A 16,115-nucleotide genomic window follows, 5' to 3' on the forward strand; every position below is an offset into this window, starting at 1 on the left:
CCTCTGACAGGGCTTTGGCATAATTCCTGCCCATCCTCTTCATCATCGTCAGTGAGATGGCCTTCATCTTCTTCCCTATACCTCCTGATCTGGTCTGGTCACCACTGTCAACCTGCTCTCCCTCTGCAGACTGCACGCACATTAACACACACATTTTGTTACATAGTTGACATGCTTAAACTACGATACAGCAATATACAAAGGCCAAAGTTAGTGTTTCAGAAATATTGTGTGTTAACATTAAAAAGATGAGTCAGCCCCGCTGACTTGAAACATGTTGTTTCAACAAATGTCGAAAACTAATGTTGAAACAATGAAGAAAGTTTACAGTGTCACTTATAAGGAATTACTGGTTGAAGTAGCCGACAAAATCAGACAGATGCTTCACGTACCGAAGAATCGCCATTTTCCTCTGGCTTCACTGGGGCTGGTTGGTGTCGGAAGGTGTCAAATCGGCCAAAGCTGGTGGAGCGCTGGGTGAGATGGGAGATTAACGGATTAAAATGTGTTTTGGATGGTAACAGCAGGACACATGTTGTCTGGCTGCCGTGTTTATGTAGAACTCCGAGCAGTCATGTCTGTAGGCCTATACCCTGTAAACCATCTAATCTGCTGTTCTTCTGGCCATGTATTTACATAGTACTATCTGTATTACCATCAGGCTCTATTATGCCATTTTATCCACCGGACTAAGACTTTTCTTTGATCTTTTTTGTACTGAATTGTATCTAATGTTGCATTTGATTAGGGTTGGATTTGATGATGTAACTGCAGTTTCAGTTTGGACTCATGAGCATTATGAGAACTACTGTACAGTAATGGATGAGTGCTGAGTGGCGCTCAGCTTCACTGCAGCTAATGAGGTTTGTATCAGTTATGGTCGGCCATTTTCCATAAATTGATGTCATGTAAATGTATATCTTATGCCAAATCAATACATTGAATATTATAGTATTTTGTTATTATTTTGCTACTTTATTTGTTCAGTGTTCCCCCCCCCCCAAAAAAAAAACAACAACATTTGGGTAAAATTGGGTAGTGTATCAGCTGTTTTCTTCTTGTCATGTCAGTCATTGCAGACCTTGGAGATCTATTTATAACATCAGAAATGTCCAGATCAACTATATCATGTCAGCTAATGTTTTTCAGCTAGGTTGTTTTACCCACTGATTTTGTTGTAATGTTTGAGTCACTCAGATATCACATGAACACTAATAAGAAATGACAAAATGTGTAGAATTGCAGGAAATTTGCTTTTAAATGGCAAAGAAAATGACATCTGTCCATGGCAAAATGGATAGAATTGCAGGAAATAAGCTTTAAACATGTACAATTATCTCTCCGCAAACAAAAAGGGTGTGAACCGTTTATGCCATGGTCAGTGCTTGTGGCCATAGAGATACACGTGACGTGTGGGGAGAACCACAGTTCTAGCACATTCTAGTCCTCCTGATCTCCCTAAAACATGTAATCTAATTGAAGATAATCTAATTGAAAGATAATCGGCAAAAGCGTCATTAAAATGGAAAGAGTGTGAAAAGCAATGGTCCGTTGTTCACTGGCGCCCCATTAGATTAATTCTGAGGCTCTCGTCCAACATCTGTTACATTAAACCCTGGCTTGTGGCCCAACACTGACTATCTGACCATTACTGAACCGTGAACCTTGGCCGGCTGCAGTCACCGTCACCTACTGGGGAAAGCTAATGATATCTAATAGAAATAATGGTCAAATAGCAAGTGCAGCAAATGCTAGAATTTATTTTATAATGAACTCAAATCTTTTGAGTGAATCTTCATCTTTAATATCCTGCCCAGTACATCACTGGGGCCAAGCTTCCTGCAATCCAGGACCTATATATTAGGCAGTGTCAGAGGAAAGCCCATAAAATTGTCAAAGACTCCAGTCACCCAAGTCATAGACTGTTTTCTCTGCTGCCGCACGGCAAGCGGTAGCAGAGCACCAAGTCTAGGATGAAAAGGCTCCTTAAGAGCTTCTACCTGTAGTATCTGGGATCTACATCTGTTTATATTAGTTACTATGCTGTTACTAAGCAGTGATGTATTACGACAGTGTTACGTTACTACACCTAATAGGAAATGCACATGCGCACTAGTGTGCCCGGGAACTGTAGAGCACGAGAGGTTTTGACTAAACGAAAACTAACTGTACTCCCGTCTCCTGCCTGGTCATTTCTCCACAACACAAATATTACAGTGGCGACGAGGTGATTAAACTTCTTTAACGGACATTGCTTGAAGGGAAGAATGTTGCGTGAGTAATGAAACTCAAAATAATTACGTAATTCGTCAGTTATTTTTTATTTTCTTTCACCAGTAAAAAAAAGGCTAAGCACTGCTAGCAGGTACAGTGTTCAGGAGCTGCCAAGTAGCAAGACTATTGGAGTCCAGAATAGCGACACTGCCCTCTGGTGGTTAAATAAAAAAAACTGTCATTGAACCCATTGAAATTAGGCGATCTCAGTGGAGAAATATTATCAAGAAAGAAAAAAAAGGAAGAAGGAACGTAACACGGTGTGTACATTATTACAAATGAGTGCAGTGAACGAAGAAATTGCAGAAACTTCTGAAGTGAAGAATTAGATGCAAATTAAGGAATACAAGGAATAAGGAAACTGAACAATTAACTGTGAAAATGGCAACCATTGGTCGAGTACCAGACTACAAAAGAGGATTTTGATTCCTATTTGGAGCGTTTTGAGCGTTGGCTGGCTGCAAATGAAATCAAAGATGAAAAGAAAGCAGACGTATTTCTCAGTGTTTTGGGTCCAACTGAGTATGGATTGCTGAAAGGTCTCATTGAACCAATAAAAGCAGTGGAGTTGAACTATGCAGAACTGACTGAAACTCTTTCAAAGCATTTGAAGCCTAAGCCAATTCTCATTGCAGAACGTTTCAGATTTTACCAACGTCACCAGAGTCAAGGGGAAACCATGGCTGACTACATCCTTGCTTTGAAAAGGCTGGCAAGTACATGTGAGTTTGCACAATTTCTTGATGATGCTCTTCGAGACAAGTTTGTATGTGGTCTCACAGGTGAAGCATATCACAGAAGGCTTCTGTCAGAGAAGGACCTGACCTTTCGGAAAGCCTGTGATATCGCACTTGGACTCGAGCTTGCCCACAGGGATACTATTGAGCTATCGGGATATGCAGAACGTCAGAAAGGTGTTCACAAGGTCAGTGATGCACGTGGTGAAAAAGGCTCACAAAAGTCACACTTTTCTCAGTCCCGTCCTCAAGGTTACACAAGAACAAAGCAGCCCACATCTCAAAGGTCTAAGCCAAGTTGCTACAGATGTGGGGGAGATAATCATCAGCACAGTGAATGTCGATTCCAAAATGTAAAGTGCCACAATTGTGGAAAGGTTGGACATTTACAGAAAGTGTGTAAAGCCTCAAAACGCACAGCAAGAGCGCACAAAGTGTCAGACGCAGCACAAGAAGAGGAAGGTACTACTGAAACAGTATTGGAACTGTCCACAGTGTACACAGCTCAACAACAAAAAGATGGAATCTATCTCAACATGGAGTTAGCGGGAAAACCGGTAAAAATGCAGCTGGACACCGGAGCGTCTGTATCTCTGGTTCCAGAGAGACTCTACAAAGAAAAACTGAAAGAGTGCCCTCTTCAGCCAGCGTCCATCCGCCTTTCTTCATACACTGGTGACACTATTCCTGTGTTAGGGCAGATCCAGGTACCAGTCCGGTATGAGGGGAAGGAGTGGACGCTACCGCTTGTCATTGTTAAAGGAGAAAAATCAGCCTTGCTAGGCAGAAACTGGCTACAAAAGATCAAGTTGAACTGGGGAGAAATCTTCAGTCTGAGAAAGGACAAACCAGTGAGTCAGGCTACACTCACTAACATGCTGGAGAAGCACAAAGAACTTTTCAAAGATGGCTACGGCGAAATACAAGACTTCACAGCAAAAGTCAGAGTGCAAGAAGGAACCAAGCCTATCTTTCACAAACCACGTCCAGTTCCCTATGCTCTTAAGGAAGCAGTAGAGAAGGAACTGGACCGCCTACAGAAGAATAACATAATTACGAAAGTAGCGAGGAGCGACTGGGCCGCCCCGATTGTTGTAGTCCCAAAGAAAGACAAGACCGTCAGAATGTGCGGTGACTACAAGGTCACAGTAAATTGCTGCATACTACCAGAGGAATATCCACTACCAAACGCTGAAGATCTGTTTGCCACTCTAGCTGGTGGGAAGGTTTTCAGTAAGCTGGACCTGGCATTCGCTTATCAGCAACTGAAGCTGGATCCGGAGTCAGAACAGTATCTGACCATCAATACACACAAGGGGCTATTCAGATTCAATCGCTTGGCCTATGGAATCTCGACAGCTCCAGCGATATTCCAACACACAATGGATCAGATCTTGGACGGTATAGACAACGTTGTGTGCTTCATGGACGACATCCTCGTGTCAGCACCAACCATTGGAGAGCACCTTGTAGTGCTGGACAAAGTGATGTCAAGACTGGAGAAATACGGAGTGAGAATGAAACGCAGCAAGTGTGAGTTTCTCCAGGACTCAGTGGAGTATCTCGGATACAAGATTGATGCACAAGGCCTGCACCCAACCAACAGCAAGGTGGAAGCAATCGTAAACGCACCAGCACCCACAAATATCTCAGAGCTGAGGTCATTTTTGGGGCTCCTGAACTATTACGGAAAGTTTGTGGCAAACTTGTCCACATTGTTGCATCCGCTTCACCAACTGCTGCAGGCCGATACAAAGTGGAATTGGTCCCCACAATGCGAAGAAGCATTCAAGACTTGCAAACAGCGTCTGCTAAAGAGCAAGTGGCTTGCCCACTACAACACAGAGATGAAGCTGAGACTCGCGTGTGATGCATCTCCATACGGAGTAGGAGCCGTCATCTCACATGTTCTATCGTCAGGTGAAGAACACCCTATTGCATTTGCATCACGGACTCTGTCACCAAGTGAGAAAAATTATGCTCAAATTGAGAAGGAAGCCCTGAGCATAATATTCGGAGTGAAGAAGTTTCACAAATACCTGTACGGAAGGAAGTTCCAACTGCTGACAGATCACAAGCCTCTGTTGGCCATCCTTGGACCAAAATCAGCTATACCAACCCTTGCTGCACTTCAAATGCAACGTTGGGCTCTGATATTGTTAGCCTACGACTACGAGATTGAGTACAGACGATCCAGTGATCACGCAAATGCAGATGCACTATCAAGACTACCATGCAATAGTGACTCCGACAGTGAAGATGATAGAGCAGTCTTCCAGATCTCTCTCATTGACGAACTGCCCATATCTGCTTCAGACATAGCAGAGGAAACAAGGAAAGATCCAGTGCTTTCCAAAGTCTTGGACTTAACATTAGGAGGTTGGCCAAACTTCGTAAATGACGATAACCTTCGTCCATTCATCGACAAGAAAGACCAGTTGTCCACTGATCAAGGATGTGTTCTGTGGGGATCAAGGGTGGTGGTACCTCACAAATTCCAGAGGAGACTGCTATCTGACCTGCATGAGGGACATCCAGGGATCACTCGAATGAAAGCACTCGCTCGCAGTTATCTGTGGTGGCCTGGACTGGATCAGGACATTCAACAGCATGTAGGCCACTGCTCACCTTGTGAAGCTGTTCGCAACAAGCCTGCTGCTGCAACTCTTCATCCATGGTCCTGGGCTGCGACACCTTGGGAACGCATACATGTGGATCATCTGCTACGGTCCAACGCCCCAGCAGAGACACGCCGAGAGAACAATAACGACCCCCAGGACTATTCTCCTGACTGTGGACGTACGGGAGAGACAGAGCCTGACCTTCCACCCGAACCTGGCCCACTACCGGAAGCCCAGGAGGAGCGGAGATATCCTATTCGACAGCGAAGGGCACCTCAAAAGCTTGACCTGTGAGTTGAGCTGTTTAAGGTAACAGACAGTAAAACAAACAAACACTTTAATATGTCCTAGATAAAAGGAAAGAAAACGGACATTACCTGGGTTAGTTATTAGGACACAAACTCCATCTTCGGGGCAGAATAATCCCCTGGATTTGTGCTGGGCTCTGAAAAGTCTGCTTCAACCCAGTAGTTGAAAAATGTTAAGAATGCATTGTTCAGATATTGCATTAGTAGTTCCCTAACATATTTACCTTGTTCTCTGGGAGTTAAACACTATGGGGGAGGAGTGTAGTATCTGGGATCTACATCTGTTTATATTAGTTACTATGCTGTTACTAAGCAGTGATGTATTACGACAGTGTTACGTTACTACACCTAATAGGAAATGCACATGCGCACTAGTGTGCCCGGGAACTGTAGAGCACGAGAGGTTTTGACTAAACGAAAACTAACTGTACTCCCGTCTCCTGCCTGGTCATTTCTCCACAACACAAATATTACACTACCCCTAAGCCATAAGACTGCTGAACAATTAATCAAATGGCCACCGAACTATTACATTGACCCCCCCCACCTCCAATTGTTTTGTACACTGCTGCTACTCGCTGTTTATTATCTATGCATAGTCACTTCATGTCAGAGCCGTGTGTATAGGTGGCAGGGAAGTCAGGCGCAGGAGAGTTAAACTGAGTGTAAATGGAGACTTTTAATAAATGTCCACTTAACATGCTCCAAACACGAAAATGTACATACATAAAATAAACATGGGTACGAGGACCCGTCGCGCACCTATACACCAAGAAACAACAGTTCACATAAAACAATCTCTGACAAAGACATGAGGGGAAACAGAGGGTTAAATACACAAGAGGTAATGGATGGGATTGAAAACAGGTGTGTGGGAAGACAAGACAAAACCAATGGAAAATGAAAAATGGATCGATGATGGCTAGAAGACCGGTGACGTCGACCGCCGAACACCGCCCGAACAAGGAGAGGCAACGACTTCGGTAGAAGTCGTGACACTTCACCCCTACCTACATGTACAAATTACCTCTAACTTGTACCCCAGCACAGTGTCTCGGTACCGGTACCCCTGTATATAGCCTCGTTATTGTTATGTTATTGTGTTACTTTTTATTATTTTTTACTTTAGTTTATTTGGTAAATATTTTCTTATTAACTCTTCTTAAACTGCACTGTTGGTTAAGGGCTTGTAAGTAAGAATTTCACGGTAAGGTCTACACTTGTTGTATTCGGCGCATGTGACAAATGAAGTTTGATTTGATGTGCATAATACAGCCCAATGTTTGGAAAAATATGCCTTAGAGTGTTTCAATTTATTGTAATACACGCAGTTTAAAAATGTCAAGCAAAATGCCCAACGAGTTAGACAAAATATTGTTTTTTGTTATTACTTTCGATAGTAGCAAATCGAAAAGCAAATTTTACCCCCCAAAAACCTGACAATTAAAAGATCTCACCTTTGGTTTTGTCTTACTCTTTGGGTCTTTGTTTGAGACGTTTGACGGTTTCCTCTGAAGCATTGTGCTGAATCTGAATTACCGCTGGACACTTTTTATTTTGGATAAACAACAACTGTGCTGTAGCCTATTCGACCAATCATCATATCAACATCCTACTGTACCGCAACAGTTGTGCAGAGCAGCTACATTTCCTCTAAGTCAGGCAGGATGTGACTATATCTACACAGTCTGTTTATCTGTAATCAAAGGCATGAATGTGTTGTACTTTTAGGTGGAAGGTGTAAAGTTTCGTCAACAAGCTGCATAAACTGAAACATCTTCAGTGCACCAAGAAAGCCTCATTGATGACTGCTGGATTGTTGTTGTATGGTAAAATCATTTTATGAAAGTTGAAAGACTATTCAATCAATGTCCCAAACTGTTGCCTACATGACACTTTTTGACAACGCACCAAGTTAAATGCAACTCACTGTAACCAGTAAAACTACTGATGAGGAAGTGGTCAAGAGACTGGTGAACACAGGAAGGGGTGAATTCCACAAATCCTGTATATTGCAGTTTCAGCTCTCTTACCTCACTAAGTTAAATCATTGTTAAATGAATACAAAATATACACCCGTTCACAAAATTGTTTTGCTCCTACAGATAGTGAGTCGCGTGGCCGTGGCTTGCTATATAAGGCATCAAGGCATTCAGTTACTGTTCGATTGAACGTTAGAATGGGCAAAACCAGTCACCTAAGCGACTTTGCGCGTAGTATGAAACAGATGGCCTCTTTGGCGTTTTACGCACGACAGTGTCTAGGGTTTACCGAGAATGGTGCGACAAACAAGTCCTGTGGGCGAAAACACATCATTAAGAAGAGAGGTCGAAGGAGAATGGCAGTAATTGTGCAAGCTAACAGGCGGGCCACAAATGTCACGGATCCCTCTGGAACTTTCATTACGCACAATTGGCCCCTATTCCCAGTGATTAGTAATTGTATAAGTGTGCCCTTGGTTTACCAGTGTCCTGTTGATTATTGTTACAATGTCCGTCGGTGCGTGTGAGTACCTGTGCTGTGTGTTTTGGCTTTCGTGCCATTGTGGATTTCCCAGATGATTACGGGTCATGTCCCGTGTGTTAATCATTGTGCGCGTGTGTTATTTATTCGAGGTACTCCTCGCTCTTTTGTTTGGTTTTCTACCCTGTGTTTTGTATTGTTTGTTTGGTCTTAGTCCCGTGCATTTACACGACATGCCATAATTTGGGTGAAATAAAAAAAAATATTACGCATTCCTGCGCCTTTCTCCCGAATCATTCATACCAATGTGACAACAAACTGGCAAATAACGGTGCAGTACAACAGTGGTGTGCAGAACGGCCTTTCGGAACGCACAACTCGTTGGTGCTTGCCACGGATGGGCTATTGCAGCAGACGACCACACCGGGTTCCACTCCCATCTGCTAAAAACAAGAAGAAGCGGCTCCAGTGGACACGCAATCACCAACACTGGACAATTGAGGAGGGGAAAAACATTGCCTGGTCCAACGAATCCCGGTTCCTGTTCCGTCATGCTGATGGCAGAGTCAGGATTTGGCGTAAGCAGCATGAGTTCATGGACCCATCCTGCCTGGTGTCAATGGTACAGGCTGGTGGCGGTGTTGTAATGGTGTGGGGAATGTTTTCCTGGGACACGTTAGGTCCCTTGATACCAATTGAACAATGTTTGAACGCTACACCTTGTAGAATCCATGCCCCAAATAATTCAGGCTGTTCTGGAGGCAAAGGGGGGTCCGACCCGGTACTAGATGGGTGTACCAAATAAACAGGCCTTAAGTTTGCCTGAATAATAATTGTCCCTGTGTAGTGTTCAATTACAGCAATTATTTTGTATAGAAATCATAATGCTTAATAAAAATGGATATCAATTTATTTGGCAGGGTTAAGTGTGCCCTACAAAGCAATAATTTCTTAGGACACACCAGTTCCACATTGTCCCACAGTACCTCTATCATTCATAGGTTCTGATTATGGCCTTGTGGGACGATACGTCAGTTAATCTTTAAAGAATTATAAAATCATTAGCTTTGTGAACAAGAGTTCACCCTAACATTTTAGCGGTTTTGAATTCATAAGATCTGTTCTGTAAGAGGCAGGCAGGCAGCTCTGTCTTTGCTTTTTGTGACGAGGTGCATCCATGAGAACTCACCGTTGCTATCAGTCTTTCCATCATCTAGTCCCATCTGGCTTCCCTTCTTCACTCTCACTAGCCTCTGGAACCTCTTCAGCATTCCCTTAGATTCAGAGATGTCAGCCTCCGCATCACCAGTCTGCAGCAGAATAATATGGGTAGGCTTTCAGTGTCCATAATATCAGTGTGCATTATGTAATGCCTAGTACTCTCAAGTTGTCAAGTGAAAACTTCACATGCCATGAAAGTTGACGAGTGTCTGTTATGTGGCTGCCGCCACAGACACACACCTGACGTCTCTTATGCTTATTTCACGGCCTACTTTTACCTCTTCCTCTTCCTTACCCCTACCACCCTGTCAAACCTGGCCAGCAGAGCAGTAGGCCTATCTATACCTCATGGTGTCTGTCCAGCACAGGAGGTTGGTGGCACCTTAATTGGGGAGAATGATCTTGTGGTAATGGCTGGAGCGGAATTGGTGGAATTGTATCAAATACATCAAACCCATGGTTTCCATTCCATTTGCGCCGTTCCAGCCATTATTATGAGCCATCCTGCCCTCAACAGCCTCCACTGCTGCCCAGTCACCTGAGGACTTCGTTGATCTGTTGGTTGTAATTCAACTTGCGGGGTGAAGGATGAGGGACCAGGAGGTTATTATGCCACACCACAATAAAATGCAAGGTACATTTCACTTTATAAACACATGTATGCCAGCACCAGCAATGGCTTCTGTGCCGAAAATCTCAAAAGGATATGACCAAATACAGAAGAACCATATAAATGGACACTATGTGTAATAACCCATGTGTGCTCACATCCATCCCCCTTGCCTGTTTGGTGGGTATACTATAGAAGCACAGGGAGGGCTTGCTACATCCCGTCTGGTCTCACAAACAAACAAACATGTCCTTACAGACACAATGATCAACGTGTCACGTCCAGACAAACACACACACACACACACAAACACAGAGAGACTGATCCGCGTGCCACTCAGGGGCCATATGGGTGAGGGATTACCATGGCCATGTGCTGCCATCTGCACTGCATTTCTAATAATTATCATTGTGCTGTTAAAGGGATTTCTGCTTCTGTGTCCCTCAGGAGATTTTGCTAATGCCATAGAGCATTGATCTTCTCTCCAATCTACAATGGCTGCGTCATCTATTATACACTACAGTCAGTATTTAGCACTTCATGAAACGATAGGCAAATCGATATCTTTGCATTAATTGTGTATATCTTGTATATTTAAGTCAGTGGTGTAAAATACTTAAGTAAAAATACTTTAAAGTACTACTTAAGTAGGTTTTTGTGTATATGTACTTTACTATTTATATTTTTATCTACTTTTACTTTCAATTCACTACATTCTTAAAGATTTTTTTTTACATTTTACTCCATACATTTTCCCTGACACCCAAAAGTACTAGTTACATGTTGAATGCTTAGCAGGACAGGAAAATGGTCCAATTCACCCATCAAGAGAGAACATCCCTGGCCATGTCTTGCCCTTGAACAGACGCAATTTGTGGGGCATGGACTCTACAAGGTGTCGAAAGCATTCCACAGGGATGCTGGCCAATGTTGACTCCAATGCTTCCCACAGTTGTGTCAAATTAGCTGGATGTCTTTTGGGTGGTGGACCATTCTTGATACACACGGGAAACTGTTGAGCGAGAAAAATCCAGCAGTGTTGCAATTCTTGACACACCCAAACTGGTGAGCCTGGCACCTACTACCATATCCCATTCATATCCCTTCTGTGGGGGGAAACTCATTCTGATTGGCTTGGCCTGGCTCTCCACCGGGTTTGCCTGGCTCCCAAGTGGGTGGGCCTATGCCCTCCCAGGCCCACCCAAGGCTGCGCCCCTGCCCAGTCATGTGAAATCCATAGATTAGGGTCAAATGTATTTATTTAAATTGACTGATTTCCTTACATGAACTAAAACTCAGTAAAATCATTGAAATTGTTGCAGGTTGCGTTTATATTTTTGTTCAGTATATTTTATATTGTCACATAAAATCTACCTCCCTTTCTTGTGGCAAGCTTCCCCTTCCTTCCCAATTACCTCCCCATTATCTCTTTCCAGGAGTTCAAACTCATTTTTGTGAAATCCCTACACGAGGTATCATAAAATTGTTTATATTTGCGAACTTGTTCTGATAGCCTTTCGTTAAAGTTCTCCATGTTTGTTGTGAAGGAAGTTTTCAAGGATGTGAGTTTGTGTTTATACAGGATGTACTGCCCTCGCCTACCATCAACCAATCATGTCAATGCGGAGTTATACGGAGCCCTACGCATTGTTACAAAATTTGGGAGCTTGATTTTCAGAGTTCAGCTTGATTTTCCCTCCATGGGCTCCACAATTGTGTCACACCCTTCCTCCATACAGTGTCTCCGGACAGCTTGAATCAGCTTTAAGAAGAGGCGCGCTATTTGCCTCGTTTGGATGCTTTCTCTTGTGCAATAGAAGCCTAGCTTCCCTTGGCACACACTTTGTAGGCTGAATGTTTTTACAATTATGGTGTTTTTAAGAGATGTCCCTTTCCATTCAAATGGCGTGTGCACAGTGCACTGTTTGGATGCTGGACTTTGGAGTAGATGAAGCTGAAGCATTTAATGCGTTGAACTATCATCATTATATAAAATAAACCCACTTGCATCGATTACGGTTTAAAATGTTATTGCCCCCCTAAACTGGGTCTGTGACCCACCTTGGCCACCCTATACAAAATGTCCTTGTCACAACCTGGCCTTAATTATCTTTGTTTTCATTATTATTTTAGTTAGGTCAGGGTGTGACATGGGGAAGTATGTGTTTTGGTTTGTCTAGGGGTTTGTAGGTTTATGGGGTTATGTCTTGTCTATGTGTAGTGTTTGTGTGAGCACTATTTGTCTGTATAGCTTCACGGTCGTTATTTTGTTAGTTTGTGTATAGTTGTTCGTTTCTTGTTTTTTCTCTCTTCTAAAATAAAAGAAGATGTATTTTGCACACGCTGCGCCTTGGTCCAATCTCTCACAAGAAGACGATCGTGACAGAATTACCCACCAATCCAGGACCAAGCGGCGTGTCAAGCGGCAACAGGACCCACCTACACAGGATTCATGGACATGGGAGGAGATACTGGATGGAAAGGGTCCTTGGGCACAACCGGGAGAATATCGCCTCCCTCGTGAAGAGCTGGAGGCAGCTAAAGCCGAGAGGAGGCGATATGAGGAGGCAGCACGGAGGCAAGGCTGGAAGCCTGTGAGTACTACCCAAAAATTTCTTGGGGGGGGCCTTAAAGGGAGTGTGGCGAAGTCAGGTAGGAGACCTGCGCCTACTCCCTGTACTTACCGTGGAGAGCGAGAGTACGGGCAGACACCGTGTTACGCAGTAGAGCGCATGGTGTCTCCTGTACACGTGCATAGCCCGGTTCGGTACATTCCAGCTCCACATATCAGCCGGGCTAGATTGAGCGTTGAGCCGGATGGATGTCATGAAGCCGGCCCAACGCATCTGGCCACCAGTGCGTCTCCTCGGGCCGGCTTACATGGCACCAGCCTTACGCATGGTGTCCCCGGTTCGCCTACATAGCCCGGTGCGGGTTATTCCACCTCCCCGCACTGGTCGGGCGACGGGGAGCATACAACCAGGTAAGGTTGGGCAGGCTCAGTGCTCAAGGGAGCCAGTACGCCTGCACGGTCCGGTATTTCCGGCGCCACCTCCCCGCTCCAGCCCAGTACCACCAGTGCCTACACCACGCACCAGGCTTCCAGTGCGTCTCCAGAGCCCTGTTCCTCCTCCACGCACTAGCCCTATGGTGCGTGTCTCCAGCCCTTTACCACCAGTGCCTAAACCACGCACCAAGCCTCCTGTGTGTCCCCAGAGTCCTGTGCGTCCTGTTGCTGCTCCCCGCACTAGCCCTGAGATGCGTGTCCTCAGCCCGGTACCACCAGTTCCGGCACCACGCACTAGGCCTAATGTGCGTTCCCAGGGTCCAGCATGCCCTGTTCCTTCTCCTCGCACTAGCCCTGAGATGCGTGTCCTCAGCCCGGTACCTCCAGTTCCGGCACCACGCACCAGGCCTACAGTGCGTCTCAGCCGGCCAGAGTCTGCCGTCTGCCCAACGGCGCCTGAACTGCCCGTCTGCCCAACGGCGCCTGAACTGCCCGTCTGCCCAACGGCGCCTGAACTGCCCGTCTGCCCAACGGCGCCTGAACTGCCCGTCTGCCCAACGCCGTCTGAACTGTCCGTCTGCCAAGCGCCGCATGAACTGCCCGTCTGTACTGAGTATTCAAAGCCGCCCGTCTGTACTGAGCCTGCAAAGCCGCCCGTCTGCCATGAGCCTTCAGAGCCGTCCGCCAGACAGGAGCCGCTAGAGCCTTCCGCCAGACAGGAGCCGCTAGAGCCTTCCGCCAGACAGGATCAGCCAGAGCCTTCCGCCAGACAGGATCAGCCAGAGCCTTCCGCCAGACAGGATCAGCCAGAGCCTTCCGCCAGACAGGATCAGCCAGAGCCTTCCGCCAGACAGGATCAGCCAGAGCTTTCAGCCAGCCATGAGCAGCCAGATCCGTCAGCCAGCCATGAGCAGCCAGATCCGTCAGCCAGCCATGAGCAGCCAGATCCGTCAGCCAGCCATGAGCAGCCAGATCCGTCAGCCAGCCATGAGCAGCCAGATCCGTCAGCCAGCCATGAGCAGCCAGATCTGTCAGCCAGCCATGAGCAGCCAGATCCGTCAGCCAGCCATGAGCCGTCCAGCCAGGATCCGCCAGAGCCGTCCAGCCAGGATCCGCCAGAGCCGTCCAGCCAGGATCCGCCAGAGCCGTCCAGCCAGGATCCGCCAGACCCGTCCAGCCAGGATCCGCCAGAGCCAGCCAGCCAGGATCCGCCAGCCAGCCAGGATCCGCCAGAGCCAGCCAGCCAGGATCCGCCATTCAGTCCGGAGCTGCCGTCCCTCAGTCCGGAGCTGCCCCTTATCCTGGTGCTGCCCCTTATCCTGGTACTGCCCCTTATCCTGGTACTGCCATAAGCTTTCAGCCAGCCATGAGCAGCCAGATCCGTCAGCCAGCCATGAGCAGCCAGATCCGTCAGCCAGCCATGAGCAGCCAGATCCGTCAGCCAGCCATGAGCAGCCAGATCCGTCAGCCAGCCATGAGCAGCCAGATCCGTCAGCCAGCCATGAGCAGCCAGATCCGTCAGCCAGCCATGAGCAGCCAGATCTGTCAGCCAGCCATGAGCAGCCAGATCCGTCAGCCAGCCATGAGCCGTCCAGCCAGGATCCGCCAGAGCCGTCCAGCCAGGATCCGCCAGAGCCGTCCAGCCAGGATCCGCCAGAGCCGTCCAGCCAGGATCCGCCAGACCCGTCCAGCCAGGATCCGCCAGAGCCAGCCAGCCAGGATCCGCCAGCCAGCCAGGATCCGCCAGAGCCAGCCAGCCAGGATCCGCCATTCAGTCCGGAGCTGCCGTCCCTCAGTCCGGAGCTGCCCCTTATCCTGGTGCTGCCCCTTATCCTGGTACTGCCCCTTATCCTGGTACTGCCCCTTATCCTGGTGCTGCCCCTTATCCTGGTGCTGCCCCTTATCCTGGTGCTGCCCCTTAGTCCGGTGCTGCCCCTTAGTCCGGTGCTGCCCCTTAGTCCGGTGCTGCCACTTAGTCCGGTGTGGGGACCACGACCAGTGCCAGAGCCGCCACCGTGGACAGACGCCCACCCAGACCCTCCCCTAGACTTTATGCTGGTGCGCCCGGAGTTCGCACCTTAAGGGGGGGGGTTATGTCACAGTCCTGTGACAGTCCTGGACACGCCACTGGATACACCATCAGTTTCCATGAGCATGAGGCCTCTGGTCACTCCTGCTAACAATAACACTCACCATGTCCTGCTGGTGGCTGTCCGGGGGCTCATAGTTTGGATTCCAGACCTCGAAATTCACCCCCTGTGTGACGATGTTCGTCTGAGGAAGAAGGATTAGACCAAAGCGCAGCGTGGTACGTGTTCATGATGTTTATTATAGCCTGAACACTGAAACAAAAACAAAAGTGGAACAAAACCCAACAGTTCTGTCAGGCACTCACACAAAACAGAAAACAACTACCCACAAAACACAGGTGGGAAAAGGCTACCTAAGTATGGCTCTCAATCAGAGACAACGATAGACAGCTGCCTCTGATTGAGAACCACACCCGGCCAAACACATAGAAATAGACAACATAGAACAAAAAAATAGAATGCCCACCCCAACTCACGCCCTGACCAACCAAAATAGAGACATAAAAAGGATCTCTAAGGTCAGGGTGTGACAACCTGCATAAACCAAATAACAATCAGAGATGATTGATAGTAAAATCAAAGTTTAATGAGTTACATTCATACATCCCCAATCTTTCTAGTGAAAACCACAGTTAGGCCTAATGTTCAACATGGCTCTACATAAAAGGCCATTTACATATTATTCATTACATTGGTAAATTTGTCCAAATCAGACCTAATCATTATATTTAACTGCTGTTCATTTTTCCTAATTGTATCTCAACTCACAGTAATGACCCGAACG

General features: G+C 46.5%; 1 protein-coding gene across 1 annotated transcript in view; it reads left to right on the top strand.

The window, feature by feature from the left end:
• LOC120045176 (glycerophosphodiester phosphodiesterase domain-containing protein 5-like) overlaps nt 1-1,631 on the top strand; it is a 71,936-nt gene extending 70,305 nt beyond the window's left edge. Inside the window, exon 16 of the mRNA XM_038990131.1 lies at nt 9-1,631. Within this exon, the coding sequence (XP_038846059.1) occupies nt 9-55 (47 nt within the window). The 3' untranslated portion in view covers nt 56-1,631. The remainder of the gene's footprint in view (nt 1-8) is intronic.
• Nucleotides 1,632-16,115: the final 14,484 nt, after the last annotated feature.

The sequence above is a fragment of the Salvelinus namaycush genome, chromosome 3 (genome assembly GCF_016432855.1).
Source record: "Salvelinus namaycush isolate Seneca chromosome 3, SaNama_1.0, whole genome shotgun sequence".
In the NCBI taxonomy this organism is placed as follows: Eukaryota; Metazoa; Chordata; class Actinopteri; order Salmoniformes; family Salmonidae; genus Salvelinus; species Salvelinus namaycush.